At 43.0% G+C, this 19,967-nt stretch overlaps 1 protein-coding gene across 5 annotated transcripts in view; it reads left to right on the top strand.

The window, feature by feature from the left end:
- bach2b (BTB and CNC homology 1, basic leucine zipper transcription factor 2b) overlaps positions 1-17,812 on the top strand; it is a 93,738-nt gene extending 75,926 nt beyond the window's left edge. For all 5 annotated transcript variants that reach the window (XM_019265855.2, XM_027284195.1, XM_010737313.3 and 2 more), the window contains 3 exons: positions 2,108-3,616; positions 13,311-13,517; positions 15,925-17,812. In XM_019265855.2, the coding sequence (XP_019121400.1) occupies positions 2,108-3,616; positions 13,311-13,517; positions 15,925-16,425 (2,217 nt within the window). In that variant the 3' untranslated portion in view covers positions 16,426-17,812. The remainder of the gene's footprint in view (positions 1-2,107; positions 3,617-13,310; positions 13,518-15,924) is intronic.
- Positions 17,813-19,967: the final 2,155 nt, after the last annotated feature.

Raw genomic sequence — 19,967 nt, forward strand, 5'->3', positions numbered from 1 at the left:
ATCATTCAGTTTAGCTGAAAGTCAAGTTGGGTGCTTTACAATTTAAATCTCTAATTCACATATCTGTTCTTTAATCACATAATCCCTGTCTGTATTTGGGGGTCATGTTCCATTCAAACTGGCACAGACATGTCCTCCATTGTGCTGTTGAGTTTGGAGCCCTGAGCATGTATTATCTCTAATTTCATGTAGAATTTTTCTAAAGTGAATAAGGAAGAAGTCAATAAAGTATTGGCCCTACTGGATTAAACTTCTAAAAAATAAAAAAAAGAGCAGCTTAATGCACATGTATTTATCTTCCTGAAAATCCACAAAGCCAGACATTCTTAGAGTGACTCAGATGACCTCAAGCAATTTTTTCACTGACATATTTGCATTACATGTTTCCTCATGCATACTGCTTAGTTGTTTTTCCAGGCGGAAAAATCCACAGAGTAAATTCTGTGGTTTTGGAAGCTTGATTACTTAGGAGGGAAAATCCTGTTTTACAAGTAGGGTGTCTGGCAGAGAACGCTGGACCTCTGGAAGCTGCCGCAGTGCTCACACAGTGGATACAGTTCCACCTAGGGTAATTCATCTTCTCGTTTCTCCCAACAGAGACAGCAAAACAATCAGTAAACAGTGGGCTCATTAAAACCACATTGTGCTGCTCATCCCCTACATCTGCGAGTCTCTGTTAAGTCTTGTAAGAAAGACTTTACATCACTCAGCCTCTGAAAAGGTGCTTTGTAGAGCAAACAATACCATCCAAGATTCAAAGTGAACCCTCTGTAATTGCATTTGTGAGCACACCTTTTCTCCATGTGGGGTTTGCTTGCATTCCCCAAGCAAAGCAAGTAATTTGTTTGTCACCAGAGAATGAACCACAATAAAGCTACAGGGATTGGGTGCCAGAGTCTGAGTAAAGTGATGAACGCAACCTAGTGTGAACCTCACGCTGATCCCCAAACGGCAGACAAGGCTCGTATTAAAGCCGGCTGCTCTGGCTCCTTTCTCTGGTTTGTGTGCTCAGTGACAACAACAGCAGAGGGCGGCCTGGACTTCTGCAGGCTCAGGAGTTTACCTAATTATCTGGCATTAAGTCTAAATGGAAGGCTTCCCTCTATCATCCTGCGCCACATGGCCACAACGGGGATAAGCTGTGGTCTTACAAACCATTAGGCTTTACAGGCACTTGACCTGGGGATGCAGGGCACTGACACAGAAAGTGAGGCTGTGCGGCTGTGCCCATCGGAGAACTAACAGTACAGATACTAGACACACTCAAGTTGTGAATGTTACAAAGGCAAAAAGGGTTAGCAAAGCAGTTTTTTAACCTTCTGGGGTTCAATCAATTGCTTTTGGAATCATAGGTAATTGCTTGGACCCCAAATGGTTAACTAAAGGTCTTGGGTATAACAGGGGCTGAGTATCAATCTAAATATTTTGTTCACACCACCCAGAGTTTACTGTCAAGTGCCAAAAGCTGACGTCAAATGGTCAGATTTGTGATCTTGTTTTCTTATGCCTTGATCAAATAGTTCCTGATTTAAATCACAGATCATTGTGTTTAGACTTCTGTTTAAAGAGTTAGCTTGGTATCAGTGTCAAAGCTCTTGGAACTGATATCAAATCTCAGTAGAGAGAGGCTAATACTCGACACCGGGCCTATGACCGCCATTATATCCCTACAGCACTTGATGCAACATTTGCTCAATAGATTCCTGCTGCCAAAAATGAATACGTCTAACTGAATCACTATGAAGCAGCACTTCTTCATCTTACCTCAAGTAAATAAGGTTTTACAAATGCAAAACAGTGACAGCAGTGGGTGAAGGCGAAAAGCAACGATATGACCACAGAGCAGACAGTGGTAGACTGCTGGAATGTCCCACAGGTTGTTATTATGAACATGAGGCTGGACACACAACCTGCCAACATCCCCAGAGCACCAGTTCTTATTTACTGTGTAGAATGTTCAGTGCTGACCCGATAAAAAAGATTAACTGGTACTTTACAGTGTTTGTTTATGGTCGTTGGAGCTGTCGGGTTGTCTCACCACACTCCAAGTGTTCTGAACAATGGCTGTGCTGATGATAATGCTGGCAATTTCCCTGTTTTTTCGCAGGTCACTGCCAGGGGATTTGCCCCATTGTTGCAGTTTGCCTACACTGCTAAGCTGTTACTCAGCAGAGAAAACATCCAGGAGGTCATCCGCTGTGCCGAATTCCTGCGCATGCACAACCTGGAGGACTCATGTTTTCGCTTCCTGGAAGCTCAGCTGCGCAGCGAGGAGGACGGCTTGCTGCTCTGCAACAAGGTGGCGGCGGAGGTGAACAACTCAGAGGACGAGAGCATGCAGTCAGAGGTGGAAAGGCCCACCTCCCCCAGGGCGCGGCGATGTGCTGATGCCATCACCTCCTTTCGCCACCCTGACGATGATCGGTTAGCAATGGCTGTGCCCAGTAACTTCATGGATGGCCGGCTGGACTTTGATCGGCATGCATCAGACCTACCAAGATGCCCCAAGTACAGGAAATACCAGTTGGCTTGCAACAAGCACAATAATGACACCTCCTCAGACACCAGTACCTCAGGTTTTCCAAGCACATTAAGGGAGAGCAGCGTTAGTGGGGCCGTGCCGGGTCAGGGCAGGCTGCCTTTGGCCCAGATCAAAGTTGAACCACAGGCAGAGGAAGAGGCCATCTCATTGTGCCTGTCAGGGGACGAGCAGGACGTCAGGGATAAGGACAGTGTGACAGCCATGGAGATGGATAACCCCTTGTCTGTGGAAAGAACCAAGAGAACCAAGTCCCCTTCCTGCCTCCGAGCCTTCTTCAAGAAAGGGGTGGACCACCCCAGTCTGCCCAACACATCACAGCAGCTATACGCCAACAGACTTGTCTGCCCCCAGGACAAAGGAAACTCTCAGGGAGATCATAAAAAAGACTTCAGGCCTTTCACTGGGGAGCTAGGTCTGTCTGTTACATCCCCAAAGGACATGGACGTTTTCCCTGCAGGGTTGTCCCTCAAGTCCACTTCCTGCGATGGGGTCTGCAAACAGGAATTTGAGCTAGACCGCCGTAGTGTCATATTTTCCTCAGGGGCCTGCAACCGCCTGGGAACCCCAGCGCATTCCTACCCGGGTGGGAACTCTTTGGATGTGGAGCTCACTGAGCACATGCCAAAGGATGTATGGGCTGGAGCCAGCCAGTCCCTCCCCACCTCCCAGACCTTTTCTCCCAGCACCACTTCCTCTGAGCCCCCAATTCTGTGCCGCCCACGACCTAACACCAGCTGCCCAGTGCCAATCAAAGTGTGCCCACGCTCGCCGCCTTGTGAGACACGTACCAGAACTTCCAGCTCCTGCTCCTCATACTCTTATCCTGAGGACGGCAGCGGAGGCTCTCCTTGCAGCCTGCCCCAGTTTGAGTTCTCCTCCTCGCCATGCTCCAACGTGGCACGCTGCCTCAATGTGGACCAGCAGGATGCAAGTGTGGGAGGGGATGCCCTTTTTAACCAGGTGCGGCCCAAGATCAAATGTGAGCAGTCGTATGGCACCAACTCCAGTGACGAGTCGGGCTCCTTCTCAGAGGGAGACAGCGAGTCCTGCCATGTACAGGAGCAAGGGCCAGAGGTGAGTGTAAAACATTGTCCTTCCCATGTAACACACAATGTAGCCATCACACTCAATTCCACCATGGCTAATTATATCGCAGTGGCCTGCTCTCCAGGTCTGCATTAGCAGTCATTAAATCATCATGTAATTGAAGCCGGAGTGTTCAGTACAAGATTTACAGCACCACCAAGGGGCACAGATGTGCTTTGATATTATTAATCTGCTTTATGCACTGCTGGAAATCAGTGTAATGAGTCTGAATATGTGAGCCCAAATGCACTACGACAGTCCAAATGTGGGAGGTTGCGATGCTGTTCTAACTGTGATGAGTCCTCATAGCTGAGAGTAGTGTGTGTGAGAGAAGCACTGCAGGCGATTGAAGGGTCAGGATTCTCTCTAGGTAGAACTGCCCCCTCAAGTGATTCCCTCTGGCTCTATCTTCCTGGCAACTATCCTAACTAGCCCATTTCATCCCAGCAGAAACACCGACATCCATAGCCCCCCCTGTAAATATGCATATATGCTAATACTCGGTGTAGCCTAGCCGACTTCTGACATTTCTGATCTATCGACAATTAGCTGTGATGCTCAGCCGCGGTGAAGGTGTGCAATGGGTCACAAAGGGATTACAACCAATATATTACAACAGCAATGCGCTGTGGCCATAAAGTTTTAATTGAGCGGCGGCTGCAGCGAGCCAGCGAATGCGTGTGGGCGGGAGGATCAGCTCGGTCTCATGGCGGGACTATAATGCAGCTCGACAGTGCTGACAAGGATGAATAGCCAATCCTCTAATCATCCTCCCCTAATCCACCTGGGCAGACGTCCTCCAAGCTGCAGACTAGACGACTGTTGTTGTTTATAGTAAAGATCAGTGAGGGACCCTCCAATTCACAGATGGAGCACAGTGCAGGTGTGATAAGCATCACAATGAGCAGATTCCCCCACCTGAGGGAAAGTGAAAGACAATAAAATCAATTCACAAAGAACAGCTTTGCTTCCTTGTAGCGCTGCAGTTTGCTCATGCTGATGATTAGAAATTCCATCTGCATCTCAGGCCTTTCACTGACGCAAGCTGTTCTGACAGCTCAGAACCTTGTATCTTCAAAATCCTCAAAAAAACGTCAGGATCTTGGAAAAGCAGCTCTCCCTGGTTGGGGTTTGCAATGCTTTTACACTAAATAAATCAGTTATGAGGTTTTCACATGACACTAACACTGTCATGTCTTTGGCTGCTGTAGAGCTTGAACTTACGACCTCTTGGCTCCAGGAGGCTTCAGCGATGTTTGCTTGAGGTGTAGGCAGAATTATTTTTGATGAGCTCGGTGGAGAGGGCTGCTCTAAGTGCACAGAGGGAGCAGGGAAGAGGAGAGATAGAGAAAGTGGTGCGTTGCCATGGTGATGGGATTCACAGAGCAAGTCGGCGTGTTGAAAGGGTTGGAGCTACATGACAGGACTGTGCTTTTTTTTGTGTGTGTGTGAAAAGAATTCAGCTCCGCAGCACAAACAGAGCTGCAAGATAAAGAGGCTCAGCAGTAATGTGTAATTATTACCTTGGTAGCGTAGCGCACAACACCCATCGCGTTAGATTTATGGGCCTTTGAAGGACCTGCTGAATGTGCTGCTGTAAATTATGTGGGATTGATTTACAGTGCTGAGCTATCAACTGGGAGAGCAGCCCAAAAATGACTAGGAGACATTTCAGTTCCCTTTGTCATTTCTTTGTGTGGGTATGACTGTGTTTATATATGTATGTGTCAGCCATTGTAGGCGCTCCATTACTCCACACAATATCCTCTGTCAAATCTCTTACACAGGGCCATCTGCCAGCTTTCCACTCACTATCACAGGCTGTTGATAAGACTCTTCATGAATGAATGTTTCCTAGATATGCCTGCTCTACACTTTATTGCACTAGTGGAGGTCACGGAGAGGTACTCGCAAAATGAAGCTCAGTGTTAGGTTACTCCCTGTTGGCCTTTATGTGGTAAAGAAATGTTACCTCATGCTTCCTGGGCCACTCTTTTTTCCTACCAGCCATCTCTATAATTCGGCCGTACTAACAAACAGAGGCTGGCCTCACTGTGTTTGCAGAGCAAATGGCAGAGGGGGGAAAGCAGCTTTGGTAAAAATAGCTGCAGCCCAGAACTGTGGACTGAACACAATGAATCCCGATGAGGAAGGAAGTTGTTAAAGTGCAGCCCAGTCTGACCAAAGCCTAGTCATTCAAGGTATTCAGAGTCACTTGAGGTCTCTGGGCAGCTCCTGCTCTGTGGTTATGGCTTGTTGCGTTCACATGAGCCACATCTGTGTAGAGAACTATCAGCAGCTTCATGTAGCAGACAGTAGACCTTAGGAGAGAGACTAAACAACCCTTAAAAATCATATATTTTTCACATGCAGATGAACCCAAGTGTGGCTCTTTGGGGGGATTTTCATGTGTTCTTTCAGTGCAGTTTAGATCTGTCTCAGAGTAAATTGGTCTTCACAGTGGAAGTCTGATTTACCTCCTAGACAACATTAATGATGGAAAGAACTCTAATTATTGCACTTGCAAGAAAATCAATAGTTTGAAAGGGAAAAGATTTAAAAATTTAGACTGCCAATATTCCTACAAAATAAAAAAAGAAGAGCTGGAAATGATGGCTTTAGTGCAAGTGGTGTAGTTGGAGTTATTGAGTCTGGATATGAGATGTGACAGGATTTGTGGGGGATCCAGAACTTTATGACATTTCTGTACTTGTGGTACTGTTACATTGTGTTTAAGCATTTACCATAATTTCTTGTTAATTGTCAAATTAAAGTTGACTCCAGCAGCGACAGAACACATTTCTACATTCAGTACACTGTGACCTCATGACCTGTGTGGCTAATGTTACCTAACTTAAAAAACTTTAGATAATAGTGTTGCGTAACTGACATTCTTGACACATAGCTCCTCAGTGTCTGCTTTTTGGCAAACGTTACTTTTCCAGTGGCTTCCATGCAGAACCATGACAGGTCTGAAGTCAGTGAGATGAGATCACACAGGTCAAAGCTAATATTGTGTAGTCTGTCAGAATCCCAGCTGGACTGTGCAGCTCTGAAGGAGAATTTGAGTGCTGAAATCTTACTACAGCATCTTGTGTACGTATCGTGCATGTATCTATGCACAGCACTGGGCTGCCTCCTCTCTGCAGCTCTCAGAGGAGCTCCAGCTCCTGGCTGCAGTGTAGGTGTTGAGCTCATTCTAGCGTAGCGTCTGGCCACAAACGTTGCAATTATTGATCTCAGAGCGAGTGGGAGGAATGAGGAAGTAGTCCTGATACATCAGCACATTGTTTGTTTGTTTTTTGATCAGGGCGAAACATGAAAAAGAATGAACGTGTTACAGGAAGCGCACAGGCCTTAATATCAGTTCTGCTACCTTTGCACAATACCAGAGAACCTTTGCTCTACTCTAGATATGATGTGGCTGTGGTCTGAGTCTTGATTTGTCATTCATAATGTTAGCTGTGGAGATGTTTACTTGTTTTAGTCATATCCAAAGTGATAACAGTAATATACATAAGATATCAGATAAAAAACTCCAAACACAGCTCGACATCAAAAATGTGATGATAGCTGAATGGAATAGATTTAGCTGTTAAAGACAAACAATGAAAGAACTCAAGGCTCTTGTTTGCACACTGTGTGATACATAGAAGGAGATCTAGTCAAGTTTCAAATTAGGGCCATTGCTGCCCATCTCGCCAAAAATCTATATTTAACAAAGGTGTTATGTATAAAATATGTACTTAGAGTGACACGGGGAGTATTATTTCGTAGCTTTCAGAGTATGTAGAGGGAAATGTGTTCAAATTGAGCAAGACGAGTGCTGTTTACCCAAGCTTTTACTTTTAAATCCATATTTACCTACCTTGATGCATGTACAAAAATATGTAGTAACAAGGTAATGAGATACAGTGCCTCTAGTATATGGTTAGTATATGCTGCTCTTATCGCTCTGGAGCTCTGAATGGATCGGGACAAATATAAAGACCAAACAGCAGAGATATGTTTGTGCCCTCTCATTGTCAGAGACGAGGATATTGTGTTGTGTGTGATCAGGATGGAGTGGAGATCCCCAGGATGTTGCTACAGCTGGGCTACTGCAAACAGCGCAATACGACGTGGCTCCTCAGGGTCAGCTGGAGCACAGAAATGACTCTATTCCTCTGCAGGGCCTTACATCCTGTGGTATAGTCCTGAGTCCTGAGGAAGCACTGAGACATTTAGCATCCAGCTACCTTGCAGTGGTAATCTGTGAGATTCTTGTTGTGTTGATTTTGGCTACGTCGGTGCAGCTTGGCGGCCAGCACTGCGGTGTTTTTGCGCGCATATTCCCAGAAATAACTTGGCAATCAAACACTGTGTCCACTACTGCAAGTTTTGTTTGTTGGTGTTGTTTTCTTTGGGTATTTTCTGTTGATGAAGTTTGACACATTCTTCCTAGTTAATTAACCATTTCTTCTTCTGTTTATCACAAATAAACTACAGTTGCTGCTTCCAGTAAAGCAAGGAGCATCAGAGGATTCTTCCATGGAAATATCTACATGACTTCTTACATAAATAAAGCTTTTTCTAGACAGATTGATATTTTTCGCGATAAGGCTACATCATTCAGCAACAGAGCAACAAAACAGTAATTTATCTGTGTGGGAATGTTGCAGATTATTACTTTAACCCTCGGGACAGAACAGTTACTGCTGAACCTCTCAATATTATCACCATTAAGATCTGACTCGGGACATGCATGTGTGCCGCTGCTTTATAATCCCATTTTCAAGCATGTGAGATAGCGGGGTTAATTACAGAGAAACACAAACATACAGAATTCTAACTCTCACCTTATAAGATAAGATCTCAGTTTTAGTTTGGATTAGATAAGGGACAAGCATTACACAGACCTGGACCAGAGGTGTCAGGCAGCAATCATTTTTCAGAAAATTGCTTCAGCTTTTAACACAAACAGCCCGTTGATGGCCTCCGGGCCTTTGTGCGGAAGCGCTGCCAATAGAGAAAGTGTTTTTGTGGGAACGAGGTGAATGTTAATGCTTCGGAGTGGGTCAGGAGACTGCAGGTGAGCGCAGAGCACAGTGACCCCTCCGAGTCAGGGTCATCCATCGAGCCGTCCCACCTCACTACTCAACTCAACTCAGGTCTCCACCTGCTACAAGCTGCCAGCTGCCCCAGCCTCACACGCACTGCAAAAATATCCTACTGAACCAGTCCTCACATCGCCTGTTGTAATAAATCACGCAGCAAGAATTGAACCAGAATTTTAAAGCATGTTTGGCCTTTGTTCAGTAGTGAAGTTTGAATCAAACCTGGGCCACTGCGGTAAGGACTCGGTTGGGTAGTGCGCACTACCAGGTGAGCTACCAGAGTGCTACCCCTGGGAAGTACAATATCTGATTTCTCTCTGAGAGTGAGATGAAAAGGTTGATATCAGTCTCATGTCTGTGTGTCTGATAGAGGCAGGATGTGGTTAGCCTAGCTTAGCATAAAGGTGTGGCTCAAGGAATAACAGTGCTCAGTACTTTTCGTGCAGTGCCTCCAGCTATATTGTGGGTTACCAGATACAGACCAAGCCTGGTGACCTCACGGTGACAGCGAGACTCCGGGAAGCTGCATGCAGTCACAGTCACTGCTCAGCAAGGAACACTTTTAGCATGTCAGCGCCTCCTAAAACTGCAAATACCTGTTTTTACATTTGGGTTTGTCTGCGGGTTCAACAGTCAGCCGTAATTCAGCATGTTAGTTAGTGAGCCTTAGACATGTTGGTGTGCTTTTCTTCTCTTTAAACAGAGCTGTTTTACTGTCTTTAATAAGTGATTTCCCTAAATGTTGACTCATAGTGGTGGAGCAGTATTTTTAAGCTTTGATTTAAAGGAACAGTTCAACATTGCATAACAAGCTGGGGTCAACATATCCCAGAACTCTCAGAGATAGGTTTACTAGAGTATGAATCTTCACATCAGACTATGATACTGACATATACATGACTACATGACATGACCAAGAAAAAGAAAAACATGAGCAGTCAGAAGATTTGACTGATTTTTATACACAGTTTATGCAAATAAATATCAAGCTGTAATACACCAGCATGATGATTTCTGCTCTTTGTCCGAATTTGTCACATAAATAGGATTGGGACTCTGAATTGATTTAGATTTTTTAACAGTGCACAGTGTCAGGGGCTGAGGCCCAGCACAGCACCGGTCGTGATAACAGATGAGCCCTACTTTTCAGGAGGAATGAAGAAAATTGAGAAAGAAATGTAAATCCAGAACAGTTGGGTGTGAATTTATGAACACCGTTGCAGTGTACTCTGTCATCCCAGCCTTGCTGCTGAACTGGTTCTTGTGGTGGAGCCGCTAAATTTAGCCGTTCCCCTGCGTACCAGTGACTGCTGGATGGGGGGAGGGGAGGGGGGGACCATCACAAGGTCGCACCGTCTCCTTCCCCTTCTTTTTCTAACCTGGTTTGGCCAAAGAGCCCATCGGATCCTGTGGTGCGAAAGCTCACACTTCTGCGCACAATGGTCCACAAGCTATCTAATCACAAACATTTAAGCTTTAGATGAAGGTGGCAGCTCCTGCTGATGTTTTATAGCTTTTAGTTGTCATGCCCTGGCAAAGTAGGGAGAGCCTTGTGTGGCCTTGAAAGCTCGGGGCATTATTTATTCATGTGTCTGCATGCAGATGTCGAGCTGAGATGAGAAACAGGGCTCCTGGCGGCTCAAAGGGCTGCACTTCTAATGAGGAAACTCAAGCCATTTTCTCTCCCAGGGATAGATTGACATCTAGATTTGCTCTTCAGTGAGGAGTAATTTCAATTCTGTCATGAGTAGGCACCTTGCTTTATCCCCCCGAGTGCGCCGCTTAAACCAGGTGACGCCTCAGCCACTGCTGTGTACCGTCTGGTGGAGAAACAGAGGCGAGCCGCCTCTGCTGCAGCCTGTGCCTGCAGTCGTCTGAGCTGTTAAGGGTCTCCGGGGAGCATCTGGCCCCCGTCTCGAGCAGCCAGGTACAGTGGCAGCGTGGAGTCGCATCCCTTTGCTCCTCTTTCTCCTCTCTTCCTCCTTTGTTTGACTTTGTTCTTCCTGCGCTCTGCAGAGGCAGCCACGGGGAGGGAAAAGGGGAACGAGAAAGGAGAAAGAGCTGCAGCTCCTCTCATCTCTGCCAAGCTCTCCGGCTGTCTTCCTCTGGCTCTTTGTTATGCCTGCACTGCTTCACCCGCTGCCTAAAGCTACAGCTCCCTGGTGCACAGAGATTCCGCTGGGGTGGATCTGCCTATGATGTGCTTATCATAAGGTTTGCCATCACCTGAGGGAGAGAAGGCTGACTTATTGTTGCTCTCCAAACTGAGAAAAAGGAGAAAATAAACACACAAAACCTTGATATGTTCTCATATCAGGGAAACGACACAACGCAGCTTTCTCATTTTAGGTTTCCACTGCCAAATCACTGCTGCATTTATTCCACTCATTCTTTTGTTCTGCAGCCTGTGAAGACTCATGCCCCCAGAAATCACCTGACACTGATTTGGATCAGGTTGACATGTCACTACCCGCCCCCCCCCCCCCCCCCCCCCGCCCCCCTCAGTCTGTCATGCTGGCACCTTTCCAGGTGCTAAGGGACAGATGGAGAAGGACTCTTTCTCTAGCATCACCTTTTCCCCTCCGCTTGAGAACGTGCTACATGTTGAATATGAGCTGAAGGCTCATCAACTCTGAGAGGTGTGTGGAGCAGTGCTCTATTGCCATCTTGTGGTCAAATGTAGGAACAAGTAGGTACTGACCTGGTAAACTGTGCTCTGCGTACCTTGTGAATTTAGCCTCAGTCTGCCATTAATCCCTGCAGTGAATCAGAGAGATCAGACAATCTGAATATGTTTTTTTGTTCATGCAAAAGGGACTGAAATAAACTAAAGTGTTTAATAATTCTAATCAATTAGTTTAATCAACAGTAACTGTTGTAACAAGCAAGTCTAAGATGATTAAAGAGCAACTTAATATTAAACCCAAAAGGAAAAACACAACACAGAGAAGTTGAAGGCAGTGTCACGTCCCACCTCCAGACACATAAAAAAGGAAATCAACTGTCAGCAGCAGATCTTTATTCTTTTCTCTCTGATCGCCACAGACGGTGGAAATCCAGGTACTCCATACGTCCTTTGGGAGATACTCGTGGGTGAAACTTGAGCTGTTATGCTGTCGGTGCAGACAGCAGTATCGATTAAAGCTAAGAAGAGAGGAGGAGGAGGAACGCTGAATGCATTCAGAGCTCTCACAAAGGATTGTAGAAATACTGAGGTCATGGTTCTCCCCAAAAGAAGTCAGGAAAATGTATTCATGAGCTGCTTCAAAGCCGCCTCCACACTGCCAGTTACACAACACATTCTGCAGAAATTAGATCCTGTGTATTTTAAGCAAAGAAGAAATTTAAGATAATTATATGTTATCATAACTTTATTCATATAGCACCTTAAAAAACTGTCTTTACAAAGTGCTTTGACAGACAAGAATAAAATAACAACAAAGACTCAGACACTGAGGCCAAACAAAGACAAGAGAAGATTTAAGATTTAAGAATATGGTGATCCTGGGCTTTATTATGCTTTTAATGAAGTTTAGTAGAGAGAGAGGCATGAAGTCTTTGAAATTACATGCAGCAAAGGGCCACGGACTGCAAGTGAACCTACCACAACTTGGATGACTCAGATAAGCGGTCATTGAAAATAAATGAATGAATATGGTCAGGGAAGACAATGAAAGATATGGACTGTGAGAGCAGTAGCCATGAAGAAACATGACAATATAAAGAAGACAAGATCACATAAAAATGAGTTTTAAGTGATGTCACTGATTCTGCAGGCCTGATCTTCTCAGGCAGGTCATTCCAAAGTCGAGGGGTCCTAAACACAAAAGCATGCTTACCTTTAGATTTAAGCCTTGACTTTGGAACAGCCAGACGGGCTGTAGACTGTTTCATAAGGGGTCAACGTGTCTGTTACGTAACCTGGAGCCAGAACCAGACATGCTTTAAAGGTTATATGTAAAATCTTGAAATCAAATCTAAAGCAAACGGGAAACCAGTGGAATGATTACTGTTGGTTGGATTAATAAAGTTATTTTGATTTTTTTGTTTGTTTGTTTGAGCTGCTGCATTCTGGACTAGTCAGAGGCAAGAGAGTGGCTTTTGTTTATACTGGAGAGAAGGGAGTTACAGCAGTCTTCATGGGTTGATGAATTATTTTTTCCATGCCAGGTCATCTGGAGACAAAAAAAAGTTAAAAGATATTAAGTCAGAATCCCTTTTGGAAAACCCACCATGAAAAACCTCCTGTGGATTTGTATAACGTAACCCGCAGATGATGTCACTTCTTTCAGTTGATTGGAGCTTTTCTCAGGTCTGTGTGGGCGTGTTCAGAGTTTGATTGACACCTCCTTCACTCCCTGTTGGCTTTGTGGCACCTGTTACATCTCACATCTTCATCATTCAGCTGCGTGTGTGTGTGCAGGGCCTTGTCTTGACAAATGTGTTCATGGATTAAACACTGTCAAAAGTCTATAATTATTCCAGTGGCAGACTTAATTTTTTTTTTTTAAATGAACTACAACCTCCACCCATCTCAGTTAATGCTCAGTAATTACATCTGTCTGCTCTTTTTCTTCCTCTCCCAGGTGAAGCTGCCTTTCCCCGTAGATCAGATCACAAATCTTCCACGGAACGACTTCCAAATGTTGGTGAAAATGCACAAACTGACCTCGGAACAGCTCGAGTTTATCCATGATGTGAGGCGGCGGAGTAAGAACCGCATCGCAGCGCAACGCTGCCGCAAGAGGAAGCTCGACTGCATCCTGAACCTGGAGTGTGAGATCAGAAAACTGGTGAGTCAAATGATTCCAGCTGTCCATGAGACTCTCCTGTCTTCACAAGACACCTTGTGATCAGGGATAACAGTGAGCTCAGTGACCAGCTGAGCAAAGCTGCTGCTGGTGATGATGAAACTCTTGTTTAGAAAGGCACTGCCTTTGGGTGTGTGGAGTCGTGAACCTCTAATGGATGTGCTGGGGGACGAAATCCTAAAACCTTGTTCTGGAAATCAAATCAAGTCTTCTAAAGTTACAGTCTCATATTCACTTTAGATCACTAACAATGGAAGTGTTCTTTTAATGGCTGGTTTGAATTGGAGGCATGTTTACAGCAAGAAAACTGTTCATAGCACATGACTGTTGTTTTGATATATAAATGTATATATAAGAACATGGGCTTTGTCTACCTCTGCTGGCGTTTAGTAGTAACTGCAATACATTTCATACATTTATGTCCTTTAGTTTTAACTTACAGCAGCCTGATAATCACAAATAATCACACAGTCACATTTTTACATTACAGAAAAGTCCAAATCTAACCACTGACTGAGCAATATTCTATCGTGTGAACACTACAATCATAATATTGAATTTATTTGCATCTTTGTTTCAAATCAGATTTGTTTTGGCTCTGACTGATAGCATTGTCCTCTTTCATGCCATGAATCTAAACATATAACCATGAACTTTCCATATGTGGAACATTTCAGAACCTGTTTTAGCTCTGCTTCTATTTACACTTGAAGAACTGTCAAAATTAGGAAGTAATAAACTTTAAACTTTAAATTCAGATCCCAGAGTGTCTGAAGAATCCAAACACTGGATGTCAGAATGAATACATGAGAAAATTACTACTAAATGTATGATTCATTCTCAGTGTCTGTAGCTTGATACTAAAGGATGAAAAACACCACAATGTAATCAAATCAAATCAAATCAGATTTTATTTGTATAGCCCAAAGTCACAAAGCACATTTTTCCTCAGAGGGCTTTACAATCTGTACAGGGAGTGACACCCTCTGTCCTTAGACCCTCGGTTCGAGTGAGGAAAAACTTGCCCACAAAAACCCTTTTAACAGGGAAAAAATGTGGAAGAAACCTCAGGAAGAGCCACAGAGGAGGGATCCCTCTCCCAGGATGGACAGACGTGCAATGGATGTCACGTGTACAGGACAAATCAACAGAGACATATTGTACAATTACAATGAATGATAAAATGACAATGAATTACAATAAATGATAAAATGACAATGAATTACAATAAATGATAAAATGACAATGAATGATAAAATGACAATGGATGATAAAATGATTACAGTAACAGATATGGTAGCAATAATGACAGTAATAATACATGTAGTGGACGTCGTGCAGGACCACAGCAGCAGCCACAATCCATGAGAACCTGCTGGACGACAGAGCACAGAAACTCGGGGGAAGAAGTTTAGTTAGTAACATGGATTAACATGCATGCAATGATATGCCTACTGTAGATATTAAAATACAGACTGTCTGTGAGGGTTTGAAGTTACGATGAATCAGAGCTGGCTCAGATATGAGAGATGTTTATTATACAGTGAATGAGTGAAAGAAACAAATGACAGTGTTTGTGTGTGAACCAATCACATTAGTCATTTGTTTAGACACTGGGAACTTCCTCAATATGTTTACTTCACCTGACAGGCAGCAAACCCTTTTCTTTTGAGAGGAACTAAATGAAAAATGGGCATTGATATGATGCAGATGTCATGCATGTGTGGGTTCATTAGGAGAGGATATGATGGGTAGATTTACTTTAATAGAGAGCAGAGCATGTATGTAGAATAAGAATAAATATTGGAGAATAAGTGTTGTCAATACTATAGTCATTTCTAAAGCACTAACAAACAATGACATCCAGACCAAGTCTAAAGTCTTCATAGCTGTAAGGAGATGATCACAACACTTACATAGTGCCAAAACAAGACTTCATTTCATGTAAGGACTAGTGTTTTGTTAATGAACTGAATAACAATCTGAATATCACAGTTCAGTAGACACATGCTATCAATATATTTTCATGTGCTGATTTTCACAGAAAAGTGCTTTGCTCTTTAGTCACATGACTGATCAGCTGCCTCCTCATTGGCTCTATAATCCATCCATGATGGATCCACACAGATCGGATGTAACCTTCCTCACATTAATACATGAAACAGACACACATGATGATTTCTTTCTTGTGTTCTGTTTGTCTTTCACTGTTTGAGCCTCTCCTGCTGCTCTTTTAGCTGCATCGTCTTATATTCTCCTAATATTCATATAATACAAGCGTTTTCTTTTGACATACTACTAAGAGAAACAATTGTGATAGATTTGAGGAAACACAGGAGTCTTTCCTGCTGTCTTACTTTATAAGTTATATCTGTGTGTGTGTGTGCAGGTGTGTGAGAAGGAGAAGTTGCTGACGGAGAGGAACCAGCTGAAGGCGTGTATGGGTGAGCTGTGGGAGAACTTCTCCTGCCTGTCACAGGAGGTGTGCAGAGACGTCCAGCTGAGCCCAGAGCAGGTCCAGTCTTTACACCACTACTGCCCTGTGCTGCGGCCCGCCAACTCCACTGCCAGCAACAACGCCGCCCACCAGCCCAAACCTACTCCCAGCCCCGCCACCACCAACACCACCAGCATCGACCTCACCACCCACTCGGGCTCGGCCACGCCGGAGCCCAGCTTCCATGGGTCACCAGGCCCCTCAGAGAGCGAGCCCGACTCGGCTGCCAGGAACGGGGCGGACAGAGATATGGACGGCCAAGACGCCAGCTTGTACACAAAGTCAGGGCTGTCCGTGGAAAAATCCAACCAGGCGGTAACAGTGGATTTTTGCCAGGAAATGACTGAGAAATGTACAACCGACGAGCAGCCAAGGAAGGACTGTACTAAGTAGTGGTGGTTCTCTGTGTTGTTGTTTTTGATGTTTTTTTTTTTTATTATTTAATTTTACTCTTCTGACGAACCCTCTCTCGGGGTTGTTGAGATGGTCAGCCTCCGCCAGTGTTCACTGAAAAACAAGCTTTGTTTGTATTTATGTCTTTTTGTGCTGTTTTTTTTTTTCTTGTTTTGGAACGGTTGACACTAAAGTTGTCTTAACAGCAGCAATACTGTTCTCCAGGTATTCTCCTCTTACCATGACAGAGTGGGAACTTCTCACCAAACCCCTTACAATGGTGCTATACTTGCCCCGGCAGCAACCTCCTCAGTGGAGACTCTGTTCTTCATGTGTCACTCATCACAACTCAAAAAGTTGAACCTCATCGGACCTAAAACAGCAGCTCTCTTTCTCTCTCTTTGTACCAACAGTATCTCTGTTCCTGCCTTTCTCTCTCACATTTTGCTCTTCTCTTTTTCCCACTCTGTCCCTGTCAATCTTCTCTACCTCTCGTCTGTCTTTCTCTTTCTTTCTTTCTTTCTTTCTTTCTTTCTTTCTTTCTTTCTCTCTGTCTCTCTCTGTCTGTGGTTCTTCTTCTCGCTATATATCTCAGTGGCCCTTTTCGTCACAGCAATTCAAACTCAGGAAAAAGAAAAAAAATCCTCTGAATGTTCAACCTAATTCATGAAAAATGAGAATACGGCTTCTGTACATGAGGAAGTTACGATGCAGTTAGACTGTAAAATGTTCATATGCAAAAATGTCTTCAAGCGTTGCATTTGTATTTCTGTACAGGAGAACTTTGTACAGGCTGTAAACCGAAAACATTCCTCCTTTGCCTTCCTCAGCACTGAACTGAAAGGAAAAAAAGTCTTTGCAGGCGGTTAAATGGCTATTTTTATTTCCCACTCATCAGCAATACCATTGTATTTGGATGTTGTAATGGTGACTTTCAAGTGCTCGTTTGGCAGACATGTATATAGTATGGAGCATGATGACTGTAACAGTGATTTTTGTACAGGTAGAGGCTTAGATGTTTCTTTTTCACCGGGGTTATATCAAGCACCTTTTTGGTAAGGGAAAAATCTTTTGCTTTGCTGTTTCCTGTCCTGCCTAACGAATACTCCCCATCGCCGGCGGGTGTTCTTATACTCAGGAAATCAGCGATACACATGTAGACACACACATACAGTACATGCAGACAAATGCGTCAACACACACACACACACACACACACAGAATTTTGAGCCCCGTGCATGTATAAAAGTTAAACATTCAAGACGCGGCTCAGGCCAGCTCCTCTCCACCTTTGACTCCTCTTTAAATGTGAAAAAAAAGAGTTCTGCCTTGTGTTGTTTGGAGGAAATTTTACTTCTTATCAGTATTTAAAGATGCTATTTGTGTACATTCTTGCAGACATGCTTTTGGGTTTCTTCAGTGCTGCCGTTTGATGTTCAGAGAGAGAACAAAGAGCGTGGCCAACATCTATGTGACAGTTTTTTTTTTTTTTTCTCAAACTGATCCTGAATGAAACAAAACACCTTTTGACAAAAAGAAAAAAAAAGAAAAGATATTGACTTAAATCAGGCACTTTGTTTCCGGCCCCAAGCGCTCAGAGCCATTTAGCACTTCAATGAGGATCTATCTTTGTTTCAGACGCCTTCAAAGTCTGAGACGGGAGCACTTAAATTGGCACTTCAAAAGGAAACATCTTAATATGATGATATAAAATATACAATTCAAAATATCTCTATGAAGAAGATGTATCAGAAACCTAAACACAAAAGGAAGCTAATGTTTTAGTATAAGATTGTTCACACCTTATATTTGTATTTCTTTAGGAATTGAATAAGCTAATTCAGATTTCATTTGACGTGAAAACAGTGTATGTGTTGATTAAGTAACAATCATATAAGATAGTAACGCATTTGCCCTAATTGTGCATTTGTTTGAACATCCTACTTTGTGATGTGCATGCATGCTGCCTATAGCTATAAGCCTAGTTAGTTTGTCTAGCTTCTGTTTGCCTTGTTAATTCTCTCTGGAGCAGTCTGCTTTGAAAATGATCTTTTTGCAATTTCTATGTATAAACAAGCTGAATTATCCCAACCCTGTACTCTAGTGCAAAGGTTGAATTCAATTGGAATGTCAAGCTTTATTCAACAGCCTTTAAAGCCCCAATCCAAGCTAAATACAGAGCTGCAACTAATGTCAGCGCGAGGCTCAGTGTAATCACTCATTGAGCAAAAAAAAAAGAAATGTGTTTACTATCCCTACTCTATGACAAATGAGAATACAGGACTTACTAAATACAAACCCTGACATTTAATAAAAAGCTAAACCATGAGTTTGTTAACAGGCAACAAAAAAAACCTACAGCTTCTGTGAAGTTTAACCAACCAACATACGTCATCAGAACTGGTAATAACAAGTGTGATATCCTCTCACACTCTTCTTTAATGTTGATAACTTTTAGTAGAAAGCTGCTGTCTAAAAACATTGTTCATCTTTTCAACTTTCTGCTAATTTAGAGCTGAGGGATATTCAGTTGGCTGCAATCTGCAACCTCCTCGCTACTTAAAGGCCACTTAAAAGTACCATGTCCTTAGCTATACTTATGTGAACCACACGGCATACTTTTACAGCATACAGACAGCAATTCAAATACAACTTGAGTTTGTCACTCTTTTGTAAATGTAACAACTGCTACAATCCGAGCTATCCCTTTTTGGTGACACTGTACTTGAGATTTCAAGGTAGTCTGACATAAGAGAACACAAAATGTTTGTGTCCTGAACCAATTAAAAGCTGGTTCTGCTCTCATGGTCAAATCTCAACTCATGGATTCTCTTTAAAAAGTACGAAAATCAAAATCGCACTGACATTCGTAATATCACAGCATAATGTTACAAAAATTTTAACTCACTTAAAATCACAGAGGGTACAACTTTTTATAGAAAGTGGTAGTAAATTCAGATTTACCTAAGAATATGGATAGTAAACCTCTCTCTCTCTCTCTCTCTCTCTCTCTATATATATATAATATATAAATATATATATATATATATACATATATATATATATATATATATATATATATATTTTATATTATATATAAACTAGAGCGTAAACTCTCAAGACACACCTGCACCACCACCATTTTTCAAATGTGTATATTATGCAGGACAAGTTGAAACTATTATTATTATTATTATTATTATTATTATTATTATTATTATTATTATCATTACTATTATTATTATTATTATTATTATCTTGAAGCAAAAAAAATAATTCCTATAGATCAGTGTGAGTATTTAGTTTGGATTGTGGCTTTAAAGTTTGGATAAAATGTTTTGAAGTTCTCCCCCAGACTTTGTCTGATGTAAATTTTAGATGTAGTTATGAAATATGATCTCACGTGTGAGACTGTTTCTGTTCCATGGCCGAACAGAGTTAAGTGTATTTTATGAACCTGTCTTTAAATTGTTAAAAGGCTGGTCCCTACTCCGTCGACTACATAGACCCATACACACACAAACACATGAACACACACACAC

The sequence above is a fragment of the Larimichthys crocea genome, chromosome XI (assembly GCF_000972845.2).
Source record: "Larimichthys crocea isolate SSNF chromosome XI, L_crocea_2.0, whole genome shotgun sequence".
Taxonomy (NCBI): domain Eukaryota; kingdom Metazoa; phylum Chordata; class Actinopteri; family Sciaenidae; genus Larimichthys; species Larimichthys crocea.